Raw genomic sequence first — 23,696 nt, forward strand, 5'->3', positions numbered from 1 at the left:
CTGCTCTTCCTTTCAAATGATTCTAACTGCACCAAATGCATTAGAGAGAGCTAGGGATTTCTTCATTAAATCATTTCTTTAATCTACCTTCTTTCTCTACTTTGTCCTGATTTTTCTAAGTACAGGTGAAAGATACAACCACACTGAGTTACCGTCTTTTTCACAAACACCTCGTTATGAGCGGGGAGGGTGGAAAGGCGAAGTGGCTTAAGATTTGGAGTGATGTTCCACAACCCAGGCCAACAGGGCAAGAACAAATAAGTTCGTTACAAACTGCTAGGGTAAGTATGCATTCCTTCCTACACACAGGCACTACAACTGTTCCACAAGCACCTGCCTTGAATCCAGGTCTGCCTGGAACCCCTGCACCATTCTGCCGCCCTGTTTTTGCTATTACACCCTTAACTGATCAGAGTGCAGTATGGTTCCTCCTTGGATCTCTAGACAGGGCCTCCTCAGTGCACTGTTACTACGCAGTAATTCCAACGGGGCTTTGTAAGATAACGAGAGACTCCGGAGCTATGAGGTGTGATCTAAAAAGACAGTTAATGTATACATTTTTAAAAAAAATTTATTAGCATAAAAGACTTTGCCACAGATCTACCCTAAAATATTCTCCTTGCTTTATACACACTTATCATAGTTCTTGCCAGTTTGTGAAGCAGTTTTGGAAACCCTCTTTCTTGAGCCGCTTTAGTTGGGTGATATGGCTGCCTTTAGATAGTGATTCAAAATGTTTAACTCTGATGGTCATTTTGATCTCGGGGAAGAGCCTAATGTCACGCAAAGCCAGATCTGGAGGAGGGCACACAGGAATATTTTTCATTTTCTTGAGCCTGCTCTCCTATTGGATGGCATTTCTAGTAGCATTCACTGTATTTTGTATCACACTTCATGAACACACAAAAGAGGACTTACGGAACTACTTCAAAAAGTGGCAAAATGAAGTAAGTGTGTTCAAAACAGGGGAGTATTCTGAGGCTCATTAATGGCAGTGCGTCTTTTACCATACATTTTGGTAACTTTTATGTTTTGTCATCTCAGGGGAGATGAAAGTAAACGATGTGACAAAAGTGTAACAAGGGAAGAAGAAATATAACAAGGAGCACAGAACGACTGAAGTTTATAACCTGCAAGGTGATGAACTCTATTCATACCTAATTTTGCTTATCAAATTTCAGAATTTATAAATTTCTATCTAAAGTACTGGCCTCTCCTCTCGCTAGCACCTACTCTACGTAAAATGGAAAAGATGGAGAAATCAATTAAGCTAGATACTTTTCACCAAGTTACAAAGTCTCCTTGGAGTTGAAATTTCTTTCTTTAAACATGGAGTAAGGAATGTATTCACCACCAATCAAAGCACCACATGTAGAACCACTGTAAAATTCTGACCAAAAAATGGGGGAAAAAAAACTCTTTACACAGCCTGACATTTCAAACACTAGACTTAAAAACTGCCCTCTCAGAAAAAAAAGTAACCATATTATCAAAACTATCTTCATAGCATATTACCTTTATTTACTATCTCTTTATTTACTGTCTCTTTCTACAGGAATTAAGCATTTAACTATAAATCATAAAATAAAACAGAGTGAAGCTATTTAAAATAGAATAAAATAAAACCAAAATTAAAATAACATGTCTATGGTCATATTCTGGATTAGACAAAGCCTATCTTCAAGATATCTAGTAACATCCTATTTTTTGTTTGAGTGTTCTGTCTCAGTGTTAACTTGGATTACCAGCAAAAGCCCAAATATATTTATTTAAGGAATAGGTTAAGTCTGGATTGGTTTGTTTTGTGGCTTCCTGTCCTCCCTGAAAACAGTTCAAAGTCATCACTGTGCAATGCAAATATTAGTCATGTTGGCAAAGTACCTTTTGTCCTCTCTTTATTGCTTTTCTCCGTCCTCTAACTTCTATTTTAGAAGGTTATTTTAAACTAAGTACTGGCTTGTTTACTTAAAATGTATTGATAGTAGTTGTCAATGACACATGAATTATTTCCTGGTATTAAATACTGAAGATATTTGAGTATTATTAGTGACCAAGACATTGATTTTAATAAACTACTAATACTGATAATTATTTAAAATATTGATATGCTATAGCATAAACTTTCATTGCACATTGGTTTTGAGGTAAATGATAGAAAATGGTAAGGTTGTAATATTAAAAAAGAAACCAAAATATAATGTTAGAACAGTATCTATCCACAGTCTAATGGTGATAAAACTCCAAGTGCAAGCTGACCACAGTTTACTTTTTCCTTTTCTGGTTTTTTATCTTAAAAATGTGAAAGAGTTTCAACAAGAAAATTTACTGCTTAAAGCTTTATGACTTTACATATATTATAAACATTTTAAGTTAAAATAGATATTATTATAACTGGTTTTTAAGAGATGTTATAAAAGCAATAAGGGTATAGGATAATCAACACAAACTCATCATGTAAATTTGAATGCAAGATTATACTGGTTTCTTATTTATTGGTTCCAAAACAAAGACCAATACAAGGATTAGGACTGTTTAAAAACATGAAAAAACTGATTAATTAAACTTAATGTCTTTTATATTAAATAGTACACAGCTATTAAATATATAAAAACCTTTTAAAATGTAACTTTATCTTGGCAAGCATAATATATGTTTCTTTATTTTGGCAAGTCAAGGACATGAACTAAGAAAGACTGATTAGGTCCAGCCAACAACTATAGTGATTCCAAGTATTATAATCCTTGAATCTGTTACATCCCTAAGGACAACACAATTTACAGTTTTTCCATGACTCCAACTATTTACATACCTCCAACCCAGATCCTTATGCTGAAGGTCAGTCCTATATGCTGACTGCCAAGAGGACATTTCCATCTGCAACTCTCCACAGAAACCGTAAGCTTGTTTTACATAAGACATTATCTTTCCCTTAAACTAGTGATCTGCCCTTTATTCACTTTTACTCCATGGCTGTATCACTTACTTAGGCAACCTCTACCCTATTCCTCCTTCCGTGTTTAATCAATATCTAAGCGTGCCAGTTGTATCTCCTAAATATCTACTGAATCAAGCTTCTCTCACTGAATTCTGTGGTCAAGATCCACAATGCCGTAAGGATCGCCTAAAAACGCAAACCTCTCTGCACACCAGTCTTCAATGGATCAAATTCAAGACTGAAAAGACCCTGTGTCACTTATCATCTGCTTCCTTTCGATCTAATCCTTAAATGTCTTTACATCGAAGTATTTTCTTTTGCAGGTACAGGCTTTTTGGGTTGGAAAGCCATTCATTAATTCCTTGATTTAATGAAGTATTGGTTTCAGAGCTATATTAGACATTATAAGGATTTTGAAAATCATCTTTTGCTTTAGTCAAAGTTCGGTGAACTTGTCACCATAATCTCTAGTTTCTCTTTCAGACACAGGAAAGTTAAAATATAGAGAGAGACCTTCAGATTACTTTCAAATTCTTCCTTTCCAATTTAGTTTAAGGAGCACCTTGTCTCTGATCTTCCTCAGTATCTCCCCCTTCTCTTTACTGCAGTTAGTAGTACCGAAACCTGTTCTGAGCTGTGGTTTGAGTTTGAGTTTTTTCCATTAGTCTGTGAGGCTCCTGAGTACAAAGTCTTATTATGTCCCAGAGTATAGAGTAACACCTGACCCAAGGCAACTGCATTCAGTGAACATCCTTATTTTACGACAACATATATTGCAAGATCACAGCCAGTAATTTCCACAGCTATGCTGATTCTTCAAAGTAATGGCAATTTTTACGCCAATAAAGTGATGCTGAAATTATCTTTATAAGTATCTACTTTTTACAAGCAGTTAAGTGTAGACTATTTTCTTCCATTAAGGCAAAATTTGTCAAGGTATATTAATTTTTTAAAACACTTTTTCTGGCTTTAAAGGACCATAAGCACTAAATATTTGGAATACTCAAAATGGTACCAAAATAATATAAATTTAGTTCAATAGTGAAGCACTTGCCTAATATTCGCAAAGGCCCGGGCTCAATCCCAAGCACAGAGAAAAATAACAGTAATAATATAATAAAAATTTTCAAGTCATATGCATTTGATATATTTCCTTCTATTGCTTTCAGATATATTTTTAAATCAAAGGTTATATATAACATGGTGTATTGCTTTTTTTAGCTAGTATTATACTATGAATCCTTTAATATATATCTTTAATTGCTCTTTGAAAACATTTATGAACGTATATATTATACTCATGTAGCCATTCTGCAATTTACTTAATAATTATCCTTTATGTAGGTAACATCGTACTACTGTAACTACCACGGTAGGACAACATCCTCATACCTAAAATACTGCATATATCTCTATAAGATATATTCTTAGAATGAAAACTACTTGCTCAGAATCATAACCTTTTTAAAGCTCTGGACACAGAAAATAGCTTCCCAGAGAATTTCAAGATATCGACATGTATGTCTATATTATATTCCAGAAGACACTGATTATCTTGTTTAATACTTTTAAAATTTATCTTCACACAGAAGCGGGTTTACACGTATTCTTTCTAGCTGTTTAAGGAGGAGTGGGGGACATGCACAGCGGGGAAAATAGTCACAGTGCCTCACGTCCACACAGCAACCTGGCCAGGCACCCACCTGGTCTTACTCAGTTCCACAGTAACCCTACGAAGTAGACACTGCTATCTCTACTAAAGCTGGGGAAACTGAGGCACACGTAGAGTAACGTTCAAGCAGCCCACTTACTAAAGTGCGTTGCCCAGGACTCCCCGATCCAACCGTTAGAATTCTGTTGTGAGCAAGGTGCGGTGACAGAGAAGCTACTTGATTCTTCCCCTTTCCTTTGCAGCATGTGTGCAGTTTGACAGGTCTTTAACAGGCGCTGCCTCTGTTTCATCTCTATCAAACTACCTCATGCAGAAACCAAAGTTAATTCCGGGAGACTCAGAATGAACAGAGTTGTGAGGAGCGTGATTACAAACCCCTGAGCCACAGTATTCTTAAGAGACCATCAGTACTAACATAGCTGTACGACATAATCATTCATGCATAGTGGCTAATCTTCCCACACAATGTAAAGCGGGGTGGTGGAAACCGGAGTTTTTAAGAAGGTCGTTCAGCATGGCACACAGATTTTGAACTGGGTAAAACGCCAAGTTCTTACCTTTACTATCAATCCTTTTGAGTCAACCAGCCATATTTTTTTGATGGCTTTCTCCCTGGGTAGACCTTCCTGCTCCATGGCCATAACAATCAGGTGAGCAATCCCTAAGGCAGCCTGGAAAAGAGGTTATGAAAACAAAGATTTCACAAGTTGTTCTCCCTGATCTCAAGAGTTACATCTCGCCTCTTCTGTCTTTGTTAGCAAGGAAGTACAAATGGTTCTCTATTGAGTTTGGGAGCAGTATTCACTCACCCACACTGAAGGAAACGGATTTTTCGCACATTTGAGTCGAACCAAATGGCAATCATTTACTCGGATTACAACCACAAAACCACTACTACTGTCTTTTGCTATTTAGCCGCAGAGCCAGTATTTTCCTCTTCTTAATACAATCAAGATCTGCCTCAACAGGAAAATAATGAGTGAACAACCTCATTTATTGAACTGAAATGTTTACGATTAAGTAAAAGCTCCTCTAATTGAATTTGAGAACAACGCCTGGTCACTGGGACAGGAACTTACCCAATTAGGCAAAAGAATGAAACTGACCAAAAAATGAATAGCGTTTATTTACTCTCTTAATTTAGATGCAGACAGTACTATGACATGTCCTGCAAGGTTAAAGAAATCAACTTCCTTTGTATTTGGGAAAGCTTGCGACACTGTGTAAAATCACAGTATCTTTTCAGAAACGAGCAAGTACCGGTTTTGAGTCGTCCAACCATAAATACTTCTTTCCTGCTAAGTATCAAGCACTGGCCTGTGCCATCCATCAAAAACTTTTGAAAATTCAGAGGTCTACTAAAACTAAATATAGGAAGTGTGATCAAAAAAGAGGTGAATGTTTACTTTTAAAAAAATTATTATAGTGAAGTCCCACTGCCACGCATCACTCTCAGAGCACTTCCCCTTGGTTCAGACACACGGACCTCGTTGTTCTTGCCACTCTCTGAAGCAGTTCTGAAAGTCTTTGTTCTTGAACGTCTTTATTTGCGTTGTCATGGTTACCTCCATGGACTGAATGGATTGAAAATGTTTGCCTTTTATCGTCATTTTGATTTTAGGGAAGAACCAGAAGTCACATGGTGCTAGCCTGAGTGAGTAAGGTGAATAAGGGTACACTGTAATGTTTGAGTCCGCCTTTGTGTTGGACGACACACAATAGATTACACTTCCTGAAGACAACCACAAAAGAGGACTTCCTGCACTACTTCCGGAAGTGGCAAGAATGATGGGATAAGCATGTTCAAAGAGCGGGAAAGTAATGTGAGGGGATTAATGGTAATGTGCCTTTTACCATAATACACTTTTTCTAATTTAAGCACTTGCCATATATTTTGATCACACCTCGTATGTAATATTAAGTAAAATAACTCAAGTGTTAAAGATGTTATTTACGCTTGACTTTAATTTCAAGTTGAAAGTGAATATGTGACTTATATTCTAAATAATTTTGTATATTTGTATCTTGGTATTTAAGTCCTAGTTCCTATATTTAATCGTAAGCAAAATGAACACGCAAAATAAAAACACAACATATACAACTTCTAACCAAAGTAATACATTATGTTGTATATAATTGTATTAATTTTTAAAATCTAAAGTATATGAACTTTAGAATTTTAATGTAATATAATCACATATTTAGCCACAAAGTATTTCACCATTTATAACATTCCATAGTTTTTACATACAGATCTCAACATTTTTCCCACAGGAAAGCTACCATTTAAATTCTATTTTGAGGGTGCATTATTATTACTAGGGTCTAGTTTCCTTCTTTCAAATGATTACAGACCATAACAGGAAACAGCATAATTTGGTCTTGATCCTGCTGCAGTTTCTTGCCAACAATTTAAAATGTTTTGGTTTTTTGCATATAAACAGTTATAGTATAAAAGTCTCCAAGATTTCATAAGTTGTTCTATAGGATCTGATTAACAGTTACATTTCACTTCTTCTGTCTTTATTTTTTCTTAAAAGTGCATGTACCCACACACACACACACACACACACACACACACACACACACACTAAATTGAAGTCTAATTTAAAAAAAGAAGAATCTGACACTGAAGAATAGTAAAACCAGCATCCAATATATTAGCTTAAATACTTAAAGGTTTTCATATACAATCTTACATTGTTTCCTGCATGACACTTTAAATATGTATAAGAGAAACCCATGGCAACATTGAATAATCTTAAAATTTTAAACTTTGAAAAAACCTTTATACATCCATACTAAAGTCTCCTATGAAAAATTAATATGCCTCAATACCTCATTTGAGACTCTAATAAAGCCCATAGTTGTTTTAATATACTAAAAACAGGAAAGAGTGCTTCTACCTTGAATTAATAAATAGTTAAAACTAATTTGCATATTTTAGAAACTAATTATATGTTCATTAGTTTAGGAGAACTATTGTACAAGGCAGGTACCTCTCCAGCTCCTTGGAATAGTATTGTTTGATCAGATAGTTTGTTCTTGGTTATTCGAAGAGCTGCAAGGAGACCTGCAACTGCAACAGATGCTGTTCCTGAAACAAGTAATAAATATCCTTGAGTAATCCTCAGGTAGATCCTGCCACGTTCTAGGCTTTTATCCACATCTTGAAATCATCACACAACAGGTTACCTGGTACAGAAAGAGGACCTGTGGTTGTCTGACCCTGCGCTTGCACATGAGGTGAAATTCTCAGGTTACTAACATCAATTTTAAGAGAGCAGCTTACCACTGTCTTTGAAAACTTTCCAAAAAGAGAATTCTGCAACTCATTTTGCTGACACAATGAGTAGGAGCATAGGATGCCCATGCATTCCTATGCGGACTGCAGCTCAGCCAATTTAGTAGGTGAAAGAATTTAGAAAAATAATAATTTGTACGTCAGTTTTCCCCTTTGTAAAATAATATCATTGTACCAGATAAAATAAAAGGAGTAAGTGCTATTGCACTGTTCTAGCTGACGACTCCTGAGGCTTTGAAATCTTTTACAGATCTCCATCACATGAAGGAGGCACAACAGTAAATGCTTTCTTACAGTGATGGTGGTGGTGGTGATGTTTTCGATATGTTTGGGACTTAACTTTTTAATTTCTTAACTTGAATAATTAAAGAGTTAATGACAATTAAAATCTGATATTATTCCATTCTTCAATTGATTTTCTAAGTATGATAATCCTTGGTGAATCCCACAGGTGCTAAATAAAATTAATGTAAGATTTACTTCAGACAAAAAGTCTGTTTTCTTCATCACACCTCACAGGCATAGAAATTGCACCAGTTCTAATTATACTGCTTCACCATACAAACTTTCACCAATCACAGAGTGGTTCTCTTTCTTTGAACATAATTATACAGCTCAACTTCCTTACAGTTCACTCCTGAAATTAAACCTTATAACTTCTTTCAGAGTTTCCAGCTGTATCTCTATATTTTATCTCTCTAAAGAGACATTCTCCCTATCATGTTTCCTAACTCACTCAGTTGAGTAGTAGCTTGCTAAACTTTAAATACCCTTATTCAGATAAAACCTAGATCAGAATAGATTTGATGAATGACACAATAATATGGCATCATATATGCCAAGTACCAAAGATATTCAAAATTTCACCAACACCATATTTTTTCTTTTCAATCTTTTAGTTTGTTTCCTTTTTGCATAATCATAAATAAGACCACAATACATAATAATTGTTGAAGGCCTACATCTTTCTTGTTTTTTTTTTTTTTATGTAGAACATAGATGGATTGTAAAAATAAAATTCTGGCAATTTTGAGTCACCACTGTAAGTAATTAAAACTGTGATAAGTTATATATTATGCAAATGTCACTCTTTTATACAGAATTTAAAATGAACGTCTGTACAAAAATATAACTGCTCTGTGAAAAGAAGATACCATGACAGGGTTAGTCAATATATCAAGACAGATTCACTAGAGGTGTTAAACACATGAAAGAGAATTCAAATTGGAGAGTTACAGATAGTAACTCTGCAGAGAGTTACACAAAGTTACTAGATAGGTCATTATTCAACAATAGGATCTCAAGCTATCTCTATCTCTGGTTCTTTCAAATTAAATGCACCCAAAACAAAACAGAACAACAACAAAAACAAAGTAAATTCATGAAAAGTTTAGATGTGAGGAACTCTACACTCCCCTCCAACTCTGCAACTGTATGATTTCAAGAGTTTCTATAGATTCTATGAACTCCACCAGATATAACCAGTTGGAGAATAAAAGTCAAGGTATTTTCAGTAATCACTGTATTTATACTATTATTCTGACTGTAAGGAGAACTGGACATTGCTAATCAAGCAGGCAGAAAATATTACAAAATAGTTTAAATACTTAAATTACTAACTATAATGTGGTGACTTATTTTCCTATGATTATGCTAGATTATTTTCTATTAAAACTCAAAATGCTTAAGTTCAGACATATTATCCCAAATAAACTAAAGTAAGTCTACTTGATCACAATGGAAGAGACCCCCAGGAGAGGGCAGCAACAAAATCTGAGAAGTTCCAAGGCTTTTGATGGCATATAGCAGCTGACTTAGCTAACTTGAGAAAGATGGATGAATTGTTGACCAGCAGAGGGAATTTTTTTTAGAAGCCACCAGACTGATAGAGCAAAACTCTCCAAAGGCTCACCTATAAAGACACTAGCAAGCTGGTCAGAAATCTACCAAGAGGCAGTTAGAACCCAAACCTGTTCCCCTCTCCTGCTGGCAGACAGTTTGGAAAAATGCTAGCGGCTTGTTTTCCAAAGACAGCCTCTGGACTCTAGGACACGTGGCATACAGGGGGGCAAGATCACAATGATGAAAACAAGATTAAGTGAAATTTATATACTCAACATGGAGACAGTCTTCCCCGGTCTTCTGCTTTTTAGCTCAAAGAACATGCGCAGAAAACTAACGCTGGCACAAAGTTAATAACAGCACAGAGGCTGGAAAAACCCTCTCCATGGAATCTGAGCAACGTATGACAAAAGATCTAAAGAGAGCGACAAGGAGATTCCCTAAGGAAAATGGCCAACAGAGTTGCAATGAATTCTAAACCAAAACCTGTGTAAGATTATTTGAGATCACGAATATAGTACATTTTAAATACATTATTCTTTAACCAAATATTTTCCATAAAATAGTATCTTTCAATAACACATCTGTTTAAAAAATAAGAAAAGAAATCCGTCCAAAGACCCAGTGTAAAAATATTTATTTACATGGTATGGCCATAGTGGTTATGTAATTATTTTTATTGGCAGCAAAATGTAATTTCCGTGCCCACGGTGGGGAAAATATTACATCTGTAGGCATAATGGTAAAAGCACATAGTTTAAAAGGTAAAAAAGAAACATATGGAGAAAATGCCCACAAGGACACAATTTTGGTATGAAAAATTCACAAAATGGTTTGGTCATTTTAGTCAGAACCTCAACACTCACCAAAAGGTTTTCTCTAGTCAGAGATGAGACACATTTTTCTCAAACCTATCTTTACATTTCCTAAGACAATAACACTATGAAATTCTAATGAGAAATCAGCACCAATATGTGTGCAAATTGTATTTTAGCTGCGATAAAAATGAGGTATTTAAATGCCTCTGTAGGCAACCTACACGGGTCTCCTGTCTCTCTCTCAGACAGAAGCTTTCATTCCCTCAGTCAATATATTCTGCTCTTAAAAAAAATATCCAAATGCCTCTGCAGTGCCGAGTTGTAGGGCTGGAGGAATATTCCGAATCCTCAGCATTCCCCAAAACCCTGCTCTTGGCTCCTGTCTCAGACTTTCTCTGCTACAGATATTAATTCTGATGTACCCCAGGCCTTGACTACTAGATTCCTCACCTTGGTTGATGGAAATTTTCACCTTAACTCCTACTTGCCCACTTTGTTTGATGATTTGGATCTAGCATTCCTTTTCTTCAACTGCATTCTGATTTCTACTAATTGTGCATAATGATTCAAAATCATGTAACAATGGTCTGGTCTTTAACTTCAATATGGACATGTTGGGCCAGGGATATAGTTCAGCGGCACAGCGCCTGCCTGGCAAGCACAAGGTCCTGAGTTTGATCCGGTACCAAAAAAAAAAAAAAAAAAAAAAAAGAACATCTCGGTGACAATCACAAAATGAAAAAATTTAACATATTGAAGAAAGGAGTAGGTTTGTTCAATAGCTTACTGGCAGGTAGTATATTAGAAACCACCTCAAAATCAATTATTAAGTGATTTAAGCTGGGCATGACGGCTCACAACTGTACTTGCAGCACTTGGGAGGCTGAGGCAAGAGGACTGCCATGAGTTCAAGGCCAGTCTGAAGATTATATAGTAAGACACGGTCTCAAAAGAAAGTGACAAAAGGCCACTCTGCAAAGTGCACTGCAGTGTGAAGGCCCTCTGTCGTAAAGGGTACCCTCGCGTCAGGGCTGGAACACATTAGGGTGAAGCTGTCTTTCCACAGCTCACATGTACGATTTTTCACATCTGGAAATTTCCAGCTTACTCCCTTTCTGAAATCTTCCAGATATTCACTTTCATGAATAAATACTAAAACAGAAATTTAATAAAAAATGAATAAAGCTAAGTTCAAATAACAAGTACCTCTGTCATGAAAACAGGCGTGAATGTGCACGTAATTAACATGACAAAGAATTTGAGGAAAAGAGCTGTCCGATAACCTTAATGTCCCTCAAAAGGTATACAAATTCATAATTTTAAAAAATCTTACTTTTAAACAGCCATGTCATACTAAAGAATTTTTAAGCATAGTCAATTTTTAAAATATTTATATAGTACATGTCAGTGGATAGGCTATTTTCACAAATAAGTTTTATCCTCAGTAAACACCATGAAAGAAGAAAACTATGGTACCTATTTTACATTTAAATTTGCTTTAACCACCTCAATTCCACATTAAGCTTTATTTCACTTTCGCTGTCTTCCTCCTGAACTCCATGTTGGCACTGATCATCCCTCAGGACTAATTCTTCAAAGGACTGCATTAGAGTCTCTCCCTGGTGGTGGTCTGCAGTCAGCCGTCTTTCAGTTTCCCTCATTACACTCACGTCCAGCTTCGCGGGAAGGTCTTGGCCCTCTTTTCCTGTAAAGGGTCCTTGTGTCTCCACTAACGTCATTTCCAGCTAGCGGCATGGCTGTCACTTCACTGTCAGCCCTTACCCCTTGACTCTCTCTCTATCTGTGGAAATCCAACTTCCCACGATGGCGTTGCCCGATCCTAAACTGTTAAGACTCAAGCGGCTCAGCCTGCTGTCATAACAGACGTGTGGTATTTAATCTCAAGCAGATGGTGAACACGCATCAACTGAATCCTTTTGTATTTCATCGTCAGTTAGATTTCTAGTTTTCCTATAGCACTTCTTCAGATCATACTTCCAATTATACCCTTTCAATAAGAAAACCCTTATATAACTTCTTGTCATAGGTAAGAAAATTAATACTACAGAGGACAAATCTCTACATTGATCGAAGTCCACAGCTAGTAAGGGAGGCAAAGTAAATCAGTCTGACTCTGGAATCCACACTCCTCACCCCACATGCAATAATGTCTCTCAGTTTCTGACTTTCCATTCTTTCAGTTTCCAAGAAAAAATAATCCGCTCCCAACACCAACCAATTCCCTTGCATCTCTATCTTCACTAGCACTTTCCTGAGGCAAGGCACCACCATCATAAAACTGGGTTACAACAGCCCCCCTCACATTTGCTTCCACCCAATCTTGTTTTAGTGCTGTTTGGTTTTGTTTTTTGTACCAGGAATCAAAATCAGGACCTTGCACTTGCCAGGCAGGCACTTCTGTCGCTGAGCTACATCCCCGGCCTAATCCTGTTTTCTATGCTGGAAACAACTTCAGTGATCCTTCCAGAATGTAAACACTCCTTAGTCGCACTCTTTCTTGCTCCTTCAAATTCAAGCCTTTAGACTAAAGGTTGACAAACTTTTCTTGTAAAGGACCAGATAGTAATTTTCAGGGCTTGTGCACCACATAGTATCTATTCTGAATTCAATTCTATTGTTTTAGCAAGAAAGCAGCCATACACAACAAAAACGGGTATGGGCGTGCTACAGAAAAACTTTACTTTAGACACACTGCATTCATTCGTTCTGGCTAGGCTCAGTGTTAATGGGAAAGAATACAGTGATTACCAAACAGCAACATCCTTTGCCTCACAAAGCTTAAAACTTACAGGAGAAACAAATTTTTTAAGGGGGTAAGAGCACTTTTTAACAAAACTTACATAAATATATACAACTGCATCACCAAATATCTATCTATGTGTGTGTTTGAGATCCCATGAGATGGTTCCTAGATACAGGGATTCCGAAGGTCTTCCTGAAGAACACTGTGGTTCGGCTGAGATAAGAAGAGAGGAGGAAGGAGTATCTAAGAAGAAATATCTAAGAAGATATATGGATAGGAACTACATAATAGGAAGAAGTCAGCTCACTGCAGGATCAAGAAAGGAAGTTAATGGCTAGAATGACAAAATAATGAGATTAAAGAGAAAGGTGGGGTTACACAATGAGTTCTGAGCCACATTTAGAGTTCTTATCTTTATACTAAGTACAGTGGAAAACCAATAAAGTAGGAAGGAATGATAAGGAATGATAAGGAAGGAATGATATAACCGCATTTCTATAGCTACAAGAAAACTGCCTTTGTTTCCCACTAAATCCTCTGTAAAAATGTCTCTGGCCAATTTCAGACACGCTTTGCGGAAAACATTCAAAGACAGGGAAGCAAGAATAAATGTGGAAGACACAGGCTTTTACGATACAAAATCAGGAGATTTACGATAGGCTCTCTTTGGTGGAAAATGCTGAAAAAGAGGGAACCACCAAGAACTCACTGATAAGGAGAACACTGGAAGAAGGTCAGGTTTGCTATGGGAACAAGAGTCTGATTTGGGATAGGCTGAGAACCAGAGAACTTTTTACATCAAAGAAGAAATGTTAAGTAAACATATGGGCACACAGCCCTAAAACTCAAAGAAGGTTCTGTTAATCTAATGAATGGACTTGGAGTATATACTTAAGAAGATATACAACAACAAAAAAAATGGCTTGGGGCTGAGCATTGAAGTATCATTTAACAGGCTTACCAAAAAGGATGAGTCTACTACAGAAAAAATTCGGCAGAATGCTGTGTAACATGGAAGCTACTAGGAGAGAGCATCTGGAGAAAGAAGATGAAGCAACATTGAGTGCTGATGAGAATTCATGTAAGATGAACACTGAAAGACACTCACAAGAATGAGTCAAATGGAAGCCATCTGTAATCTTACTTAAGTTACTGGCACTAATGAAGATCTTCCTTATGACCTTGGGCTGTTTCTCCCTCTAACTGTCCATAATGAAACAAGATCCAGACTGTCACGACATGCGATTAGGAAGGTAAGGTATCTAGACAGGGTTAAAAAGTAACGACTTACATAGGAATACAAAGGCAGCCTAGAGAAAGACAGGTGGCCAAGCATCTGCAATCCAGCAGTAAAACATGGCACACACTGCATGGAAAAGCAGCACTTACTAGGATGCAGCTTAGAACCTGTGGCTGGCTGAAATGAAGGCCGAAGAGAGAAGTATACATACCGTCTATTCTTAAACAATGAGCAATATATTTTCATACGCTTCCTTTATTTAGTCATTGTCACTGGGGATTTCATCAGATTTCTGGAGGTTCACTCTTTAGCTCACAGATAATCTTCTACATTCTAATACTGCACATTTTAGAATCACAAGATACTTTTCTCAAATACATGAAATTATGTAAGAAATTATGTGTGAAATCATCAAGGACATAATTCCTGAATTTTACTAGGTGCTTAGATTATACTTATTGAATTAGAAAATTATGAACTAATTTATGAGACCATTCTTGACGATCCATATACAGTGAAAGTTGTATTACCTTGGATATCATCATTAAACGTGCAATACTGGTTTCGATACTTGTTGAGAAGACGAAATGCATTCACGTTGGCAAAATCTTCAAACTGAATAAGGCAATTCATGCCATACCTACAGGACAAAAAAATTTATTTTAGGTTATTGAAATGACATTTTAAAATAAGTCTTTAAAAGTAGCCCATAGAAAAGGCAAAAACACCATTTTCTTTTAAATATCCTATCTAGTTACTTAGTGTAAATAAACAATGCAATATCTGCTCAGCAATTATTTACTACATGCTTGAAATGTCTCTGTACTGGCAGAATTGTCATTGTATTGGCACTGTAAATATAAAAAGATCAAAATTTGATTCAGAAGATGGTGCCTATGCTCAAGGAATTTAAAATTTAGTAGGAACAAATGAAACCTTATATGACAGGTATAAAGAAGGAATTATGTATGTTCAAAGGAAAGATAGTTGCCCTTCTAGCTTGGGTCACAAACCAAGTAATGAATAAACTAAGATTAAATTATACTTATGATATCTAAAGTAGAGATACAGCATTTTATGAAGAGAAAGCTGAAGCAAAATGACAGGCAAAAGGGGGGGAAAGAAAAAAAATTGTTTAAAAAATGTCAAAAACCCTGACTAGTTAAACTTATGGTACATACACATAAGGGTGCAGTGATAGGTCAGGTCAGATCTTTATTCTGGTCCTTTCATGACCCTACTTCAGTTCATGCTTCCCCTCTGCACTCCAAAGCCAGTTACTTCAAGAGTGTCCTCGTGATCTCCCTGGACTCCATTGTCCCTGTTCTCCCTCACTGAATATCTACCTCACTCCACTAAGAAAGCATGAAAATACAGCAGAGTCTTAGCCAGGGTCTCAATAAATTCCTGCAATATTGCTTTCATCTCTGATTATTCTGCGTGATACCTACAGTCAGCCTTAGTCCAGTTAGGCTGCTACAACAAAATACCTTAGACTGACAGTTTCTACAGACAGTAGACTGGAAGGCTAGGATCAAGGTGCCAGCAGATTCTGTGTCTGGGGAGAGTCTGCTGCTCATAGATAGTACTTTCGTGCTGTGTTCTTCCCCGGCAAAAGGGGTAAGCAGTTCCCTTCTTCAGCCTCTGGTATCAGGGAACTAATCCCATGCATGACGGCTTCTCACAAGGCCCCACTTCTTCAGACTATCACACTGGGGATGAAAGTTCAACATTTGGATTTTGGAAGGCCACATAAACTCATACCAAACCATCATGAGCTCTTATGAACATTCTTTACTCTCCCTGAGAGTCACCACCCCACTGAGAGCAAAGTGACAGAAAAGCCTTCGGGCTCGCTTCTAATCTACCGGCAGGTCTCTGTAGCTCTGTGCACATTGGGTCCATCTCTCTTTCTCCACTGTTGTTTTTTTTTCCCTGTCTCCAAGGATTCTCAGGACTCTGATTGTAAAACCACATTCTCTGACCATGAAAACACCAAAGTTACAGTTACTTCTACTTCTTTGCCACAATGTCAAACCTCCTAGAAGGCAGGGTGCTAAGCCCTGTATTAATTTCTCAGTTGCTAATATTATGCTTATGGTTTAAGGCCAGTCTCAAATCACTACCTCCTGGTATCATAATGCAATTACTTTTACTTCCCTCTGATCCTACAAAAATATCTGTTCGTCTGTTATGTTTCTTCCATTTTGTTTACTTCCATGTATTACGTATTTGTCTATGATGGGTTTTCTTTCTAAATAATCATAAAATACACAGACGGGGGCAGTACTGAATTCTTATTGGCTTCTTTCATCCTCTTTCCTTTCTTTCTTCCCCCTTCCCTTCCCCTCCACTTCCCTTTCTTTCTCCTCTCCTCTCCCCTTATCTCCTCCCCCCCTTCTCCCTCTCCTCCTTCTTTCTGAAAGCTTGCACTACAGGAGAGAAGGGACCCAGGCTTCCTCGGGAGCTGCATGTTGCTCAGTTCCTCTCAGAGCCTCTTGGCATGAGGGTCTCCGTCCTTTGCTTCCTTTCTCTCCCCTCCTTTTTTAAAGTGGGAGTTAAACCTAACTCACATTCTAGGCAAGCACTCTACCAGTAAACCACATTCCTATGCCTTTTTTATTTTTATTTTGAGACAAGGACTCTTTAAGTTGCCCAGGTTGGCCTCAAACTTGTGATCCTCCTGTCTCAGTGTGCCAAAGTAACTGAGATCACAGGCTTGCACCACCACGTCCTGCCCATACCCTTCTTGATGAATCGGAAGCCCTGCTTGTCCTTGGAAATCTTGAGCCACTCCATGATACAGTGCACACTCTCTGATCTCAGGAACGGTGTGCTCGATGAGGCACCCGCAGCAGCAGCTGTGCCTTGGTCTGCTCAGGTTCTCTGCCACCTCACAGGCCTCCTTGAGGCCCACGACCATGGGGTAGCACAGAGCCACAGCTGCTGTGGCTAAGGGCTGGGGTCCTTTCTGTTTGTTTTAATTGCAACTAAAACTACACCTTTTTTTTTCTACATCTATTGATCAGTTATAGTTCTTTCTTAAAGATGGTACGTTCACCGGTTAATTTCTGTTGTTATAGTCTTTTATTATTTCAATAAGAGCTTTTAACATATTGAATACTATTTTTTATTACCTATGCTGCCAACAGTTTTCCTAATCTAGTATACTGTGCCCTTAATCATTTAGACGGTGTTTCTATGTGTTTCACCAAAGAAATTTTTGACTGTTATATGTCAAATCTTGCACTTTACTTACAGCTCCTGCCTTTGGTAGCATGTTTCTGGCAGCCGTGTCAACACACACGTAACTCTTAACCCAGATCTTCTTCTAATAGTATCACGGATTTAGAATACAGTTAACCTCAGAGTCTGGTATTACTTTTATATTAGGCCATTGATTAAAACACAAAACAGATAAATCAAATTTTGTTTTCTACCTAATTCAACCAGCTATAGCAGCACCACTTAATAAACCATCCTTTGCCTTCATCACCTGCATCACACACTGTATTTTAAGGCAGAGCCTGTTTCTGTGTTTGTTTTATTATGCTGCTGCTCATGACAACAGCAGATAAAAGACACACGCGCTCACTGTTCACAAGCCCTCTGTGAAGTACTGTTGCTATCACCATCCCAGAGATGAGGAGAAGGTGCCACAGGTATACCAGGTGCTCAGTGATGAGGGTCTAACAGTAACGATCAGTCTACTAACTTGTCTATCATCCCTGTCTTAATTACTACAGCTCTCTAATAGCTTTCATGTTTAATACTGTTAGCCCTCCAATATTCTTCTTCTGAAGTATTTGTTTGGCTGAGACAGTGGTTTGAGAGACAGGCTTAGGAGCCAGAGCTCCTGGGTTGAACTCTTGGCCTTCTCCAATGCTGTGTATCTTTGACTTTTCTGTGCCTGTGTCTTCCATCATGAAAATAAGAATAATGGATTGCGTCATAATAAAGTTGTTATAAGGATTAATTTAAGTGGCAAATGTAAGAGCTCAATACAATGACTGGCACTAGATTTTTAAAAAATTATTTAATGCTACAGAAAGAAGCCATATATAGTGAAATAATATCCTCAAAAGGCCTAGAAGAAAATAACTGTTATTTTACATAGTACATCTAATGATGCTCTTCTCAAGTAAGGTTAAAACTAAGAAATTTAAATAAATACAAACCAAAAGATTTTTTAAAGGAACTTCAAAAGGCATATTTCATAAAAAAGAAAAAAATTCCAACAAAAAGGTCTGTGATATAATTAGATTGAAAAAAATTCCAACAAAAAGGTCTGTGATATTTAGATTAGATTGTAAATACAAGCAATTTTTATTCACATGGAAAAAGTAATGTTAGGTAAAGCTCCTTCCAGTCCTACAGAGTGAGGTTTGCAAATCTGTTCTCCAAATAGCAAGCGTACTGCAGGACAAAACCTTTCAAACAACTATTTCAGTGCTCTGGAAATAAACTAAAGGCAAAAAGAAGGAAATTCTTTAAAGTGAAATAAATAGGGAATGTGAGGTAACTCCTGAAAGGAATAAAACAATTTTTTTACTCATATATATTACACTATTCTTTCACCTTCCAAAGAAACTCTTTACTTTCAGTTATAAAAATGTTAAGAACTGCTAACAGCACTTCTATAGTTATCACTTCAAAAAATGTCAGCAGGAAAGTCAACTTTGTACCAACAACTAAATATCCCCGGCACACTTATGAGCCGATAATCATCCGACTCCGGTATCCGCTGCTGGCTCCTCCCACTTGCCCGACTTCTGAGCAGGCCTTTAGAAGGCAAACACTGTATGTCAGTGCACACCCCCTCCCCGAGGGTTTGCCCCGATGTGTCATGCTTTGGTGGCCAGCACTAGATGACCTGTCATTATGTTCAGAAGGGAAGAACATTGTGGTCTCAGTATGTGAGGAAGAATCAGAACCTTCTCAATTCTATTCCCGGATCTACTACTTACTTGGTTTGATGGTTTGAGGCTTGTTACAATTTCTATGTGGTTACAATGAAATCCCCACAATACAGCTTGCTTTCAGGTTTTAGGACACAATGTGGTCAGGCTATAAATTTATAATGTTTCCTAAGTGAAATCTGGGAATAGACATAGGTAGTAGAGCAGTACACAGGGTACCTTATCATTTACAAAAGCTTATTTTAGAATTATGCCCTGAAGGATACTGCACATCAGTTTTAATTTCATGACTTTTCTCTACACGATGTAGTTAACTCGGATTTGACTCCTAGAGATTAGAAAGAAGCATTCTGAATTCATCTTGCGATACAAACATCTTGCATCATGTAATAAAAAAAAAGCCACATAAGGGATATTTAGTTCCAGTTTGAACCAGCCCTGTCACTACGAAATTATAAGAGTGGAACTCTCTAAAGTTAGCCAATTCAACTCTTCATAACTATGAAAAGAACCTACTGTTTTATGATCAAAATATGACATAAAATAGTGGGTATAAATGACTTTGAAAGGTAACAGAAATACTATCCATAAAATTAACATGTAAAAACTCCAGGAATTTTACTTTTTTGGCCTAGTTAAATCTGACAAACACTGAATTACAGGGACTAATCACTATATCTAGCACTTATTAAGTGCTAGACAGTATACTCCACATTTTATAGGGATTATCTCATTTCACTCTCTCAAGTCTGCTAAGCAAAGCGCTGTTAGTATCCATTTTACAGTATAATGAAGGACTCAGCATAGTGTGAGTTCATACTGTTAAAAGAGCTAAGGTCTGATCTGAGCCATAAAGCCTGTAACTTAAAACAGACCTTATCAAGTCAATAAAATGAACAGTAAATGCACAACTAACAAGATCACATTGATAGAATAAAGGAGTTATAATTGTATTGTAACACTAAAAAGACAACATTTATATGAATTCCACATTATTAGATACTTTTATTGTTGAACATATATGGACAGATATTGGGCAAAACATTATACTCTGATTATAAGCTATCAAAAATTCATGGTAACCAAGTCCACCAAGCACGCTGTGATTTTTTCCTGAGAGATTCAGTGAAGTAGTTTCTGAGGATTTAGTACATGCATGGCAGCATTCAAGATCCAGAGCACTTTAATCTGATGAGATCTGAGAGATAATTTATTCTGAATAACTTATTTTTGATAATGTACTGAGGCTCAAGGACACTCAATGAATTGAGCAGAACAACAGGAAAGAGGGATCTTGCCCTTAAAATGTTCACTGGAAAGCAATCTCCTTGGGAGACACAAGACATAAGCAAAAAACTTAAAGAAGTTTCAAACTAACAGCAAAATTAGGACACACAAAGAAGTCACAAAAGAGTTCAGGGTAGACAACGTCACAAGCAATTTTCTTCCTTTATTCTTTAGTAGGAAAAAAAAAAAGATTTGAACAAATATTCTGTGAACAAGAAATGGCTCCAACTACTGACTTGTATCAATGTTCTTATTTTGACTATTCCCAAGAATTAAAATTAGTCTCAAGGGATTTTTCTTAAAATGCAACCACTGCAATATTTAAAAGAATTGCTCTAAGTTCTAAAGATAATCTTCAAAGAAGCATTCCAAAAATACTGTGAACGCTAGCAGCAATAACTGCACAGAGTTTCAGAGGACTACCTTGAAAAAGAGAGCACTCATTTAGGTCTTTTCTTCAAAAAAATAAAAATCAATCACATTATTTTATAATGAAATCTCAAAATCAAAGCAAAACATGAAGTCAGGTATGATGCGTGTGCTTCAGTCCCAGCTACTCAGACGGCTGCAGGAGAACTGCAGGAGCACAAGGCGCTGGAGGCTAAGTTGGCCAAAAGAGCAAGACTTTGCCTAAAAAAATAAAATAAAAAGACCAAAAAAAAAAAAAAAAAAGGAAACTAGAAAAAGAATGTGCACATGTAAATATTTTAGAAGTCTGAAAGCCAATATCCACTCTTTGACCACAGAGTAATGGACACATATACATTACATATTATGTATATATATACATACATATGTGCTTTTTTAAAACTGAGATCTGTACTCTTAGCAGAGTATACAAATCCAATGTAAAGTATAAATCTGGCCTCACTGCACGATCATCTGGACTCCCACCTCTGAGCACTAACCATCTTCCACATCCAGCAGGCACCTACCAATAATGCATCTTCAGTTATGTGTATCAGAACTCCAAATGAGTGGTATTTCTTAAGGGCAGCTTTACTGCCTAATACTATAAAAATGCCACAATATCACTGTTTCTGCTCTATAAGTAAGTTCTTTCGCATACTGAGGTCCTATGAATTCCGCCATCACAGGCTCCAATGATACCAAAGATATTCAAGCCTAAATGCTCAGGATTGTTTCTACTGGCTCCTGCAAGGGCATATTTAACTGCATAGCAATGCCTCTGCCCCCTCACACTTAAAATAGCTCAATAATCCACTGGGGTGACTTAACCCAACACAACAGAACTCCACCGGCAGAGTCCCTGCTTAATTCTTAGGCGATGCCACCTACGCAGTAACACTGCACCCTCACTCCCCATTTCTGCTCACAGGAACTACCACTAACACATCCTTAATCTCCCACCCAGCCTCAGCGCCTACTCGATGGGAACGCAAGTTAACATCATGACTGATTACATTAGAGCTCAACGCTTTACTGGTCACAGTGCTCCGGCTGGTATTCCAGGTATATTCTTATTGTCTCTAGATACTGGGAAGGCATTCAATTTCCCTATACCTCAGTTTCTTCATCTCTAAAGTAATAATAATAAGAGTACCCACCTCACAGATTTGAAAGAGTGAGTTAACGCAAGCCCTTGGAATACCCTCTGGCACATAGGATTCAATAAATAACAGTTATTGTTTGCCTGGTGTGATTCTGTTGTTTAGCACAAGAGTTGTGACCGAGTATAACTGAGGTACAGGGAAAAGGAGCAAAAACACACACGTTTCACACTCTACCAACCTGGAGACTGTTCTATTAGTTTACTTTGGGGCAAATTTTTTTTTCTCTTTCTTTGTCTTTTTGAGACAGGGTCTCACTATGCAGTTCAGGCTGGCCTTGAGATCAGTTTGTAGCCCAGGCTGGCCTCCAACTCGCAGTGATCCTCCTGCCTCAGCCTCCTGAGTGCGGGGATTACAAGCGTGAGCCACCACGCCCGGCCCTTTGGGGGAAATATTAAGAATCAGCCGAACAACAGTAAAATTTTCCCATGAAAGTGCACTAGGCAAAATACAACCAGTTTTGTTTTCCAGCTGACACCCCCAACACCAAAACTCATTTATCAGATTGCCCACCGATTCTTCCTCGCTCTTGCATCAATAATTCTCCCAAATTCAGAACTGCAGTCCAAAACAAATTTCTTTACAAAGAAAGACTGGAGGGAAAGCTTGAACACTACTGCACGCTCTTTACACACTTGTTCCTGGAGATCTGGTTAACAAAAATTTGGAAGAGCATTAAAACTTCAAGAATGACCAAGTCAATCAGATTTACTACAATGGCATTCTAGTCCCTATCTTCAGGTTTTAAGCTAGAAGTCTGACCAAATATAAACTGAAGAAACATGTAGGTGCTTCTACAAATGAAAGTCTTCAATAACTTCTTGAAATGTATCTTCTGTCTCATTCCAAAATTCTGTATTTCTCCATAGCAAGAAAAATAACCTCTGTATTGTTCCAAAGCCTCAGAGGCCAGGCCTATCTAGTCTACCAAGCATATCACATATGTTATTCTTTAGTCCACTTATTGGAAAGAAAGAAAAGACAGTCCATCAAAACACACTGCTTGCGCAAGTGGCAAGAATTTGGAAAAAAAAAAAGTTCTATCTGCTGTAAGTAGAATGAGCAATATCACCACTGATTTGGGTAAAAAACTTTTATTTGGTTTACTAAGACATGCACACTTTTTAAATGTATTTATCATACACTATCTGCTTTTACACACCATCTGTTCTAAATCACCACTCTTCATTTCTTTTCTTTTTAGCCAAACTTGTCAAGCTCCAGAATAGATCAGATCCGAAATTTCTGATTAAATCAGCTATTACACTTCAAATTCCCTCCTCTCGGGTGGGCCCCCTGTGCACGGGGAGCCTCGGGTGGGGAGCGCCGGTCTTTTGGGGTCTT

General features: G+C 37.4%; 1 protein-coding gene across 1 annotated transcript in view; it reads right to left on the bottom strand.

Moving 5' to 3' along the window:
* The window catches only part of Me1 (malic enzyme 1, NADP(+)-dependent, cytosolic), a 145,592-nt gene that overhangs the window by 22,121 nt on the left and 99,775 nt on the right, over positions 1-23,696 (bottom strand). The window contains exons 8-10 of the mRNA XM_005377689.2: positions 15,106-15,215; positions 7,607-7,704; positions 5,165-5,278 (exon numbers count right to left, since the gene is read on the bottom strand). Coding sequence (XP_005377746.1) covers positions 5,165-5,278; positions 7,607-7,704; positions 15,106-15,215 — 322 coding nt within the window. The remainder of the gene's footprint in view (positions 1-5,164; positions 5,279-7,606; positions 7,705-15,105; positions 15,216-23,696) is intronic.

Source organism: Chinchilla lanigera, unplaced genomic scaffold, assembly GCF_000276665.1.
Source record: "Chinchilla lanigera isolate Chin_1 unplaced genomic scaffold, ChiLan1.0 scaffold00010, whole genome shotgun sequence".
NCBI classification, from domain to species: domain Eukaryota; kingdom Metazoa; phylum Chordata; class Mammalia; order Rodentia; family Chinchillidae; genus Chinchilla; species Chinchilla lanigera.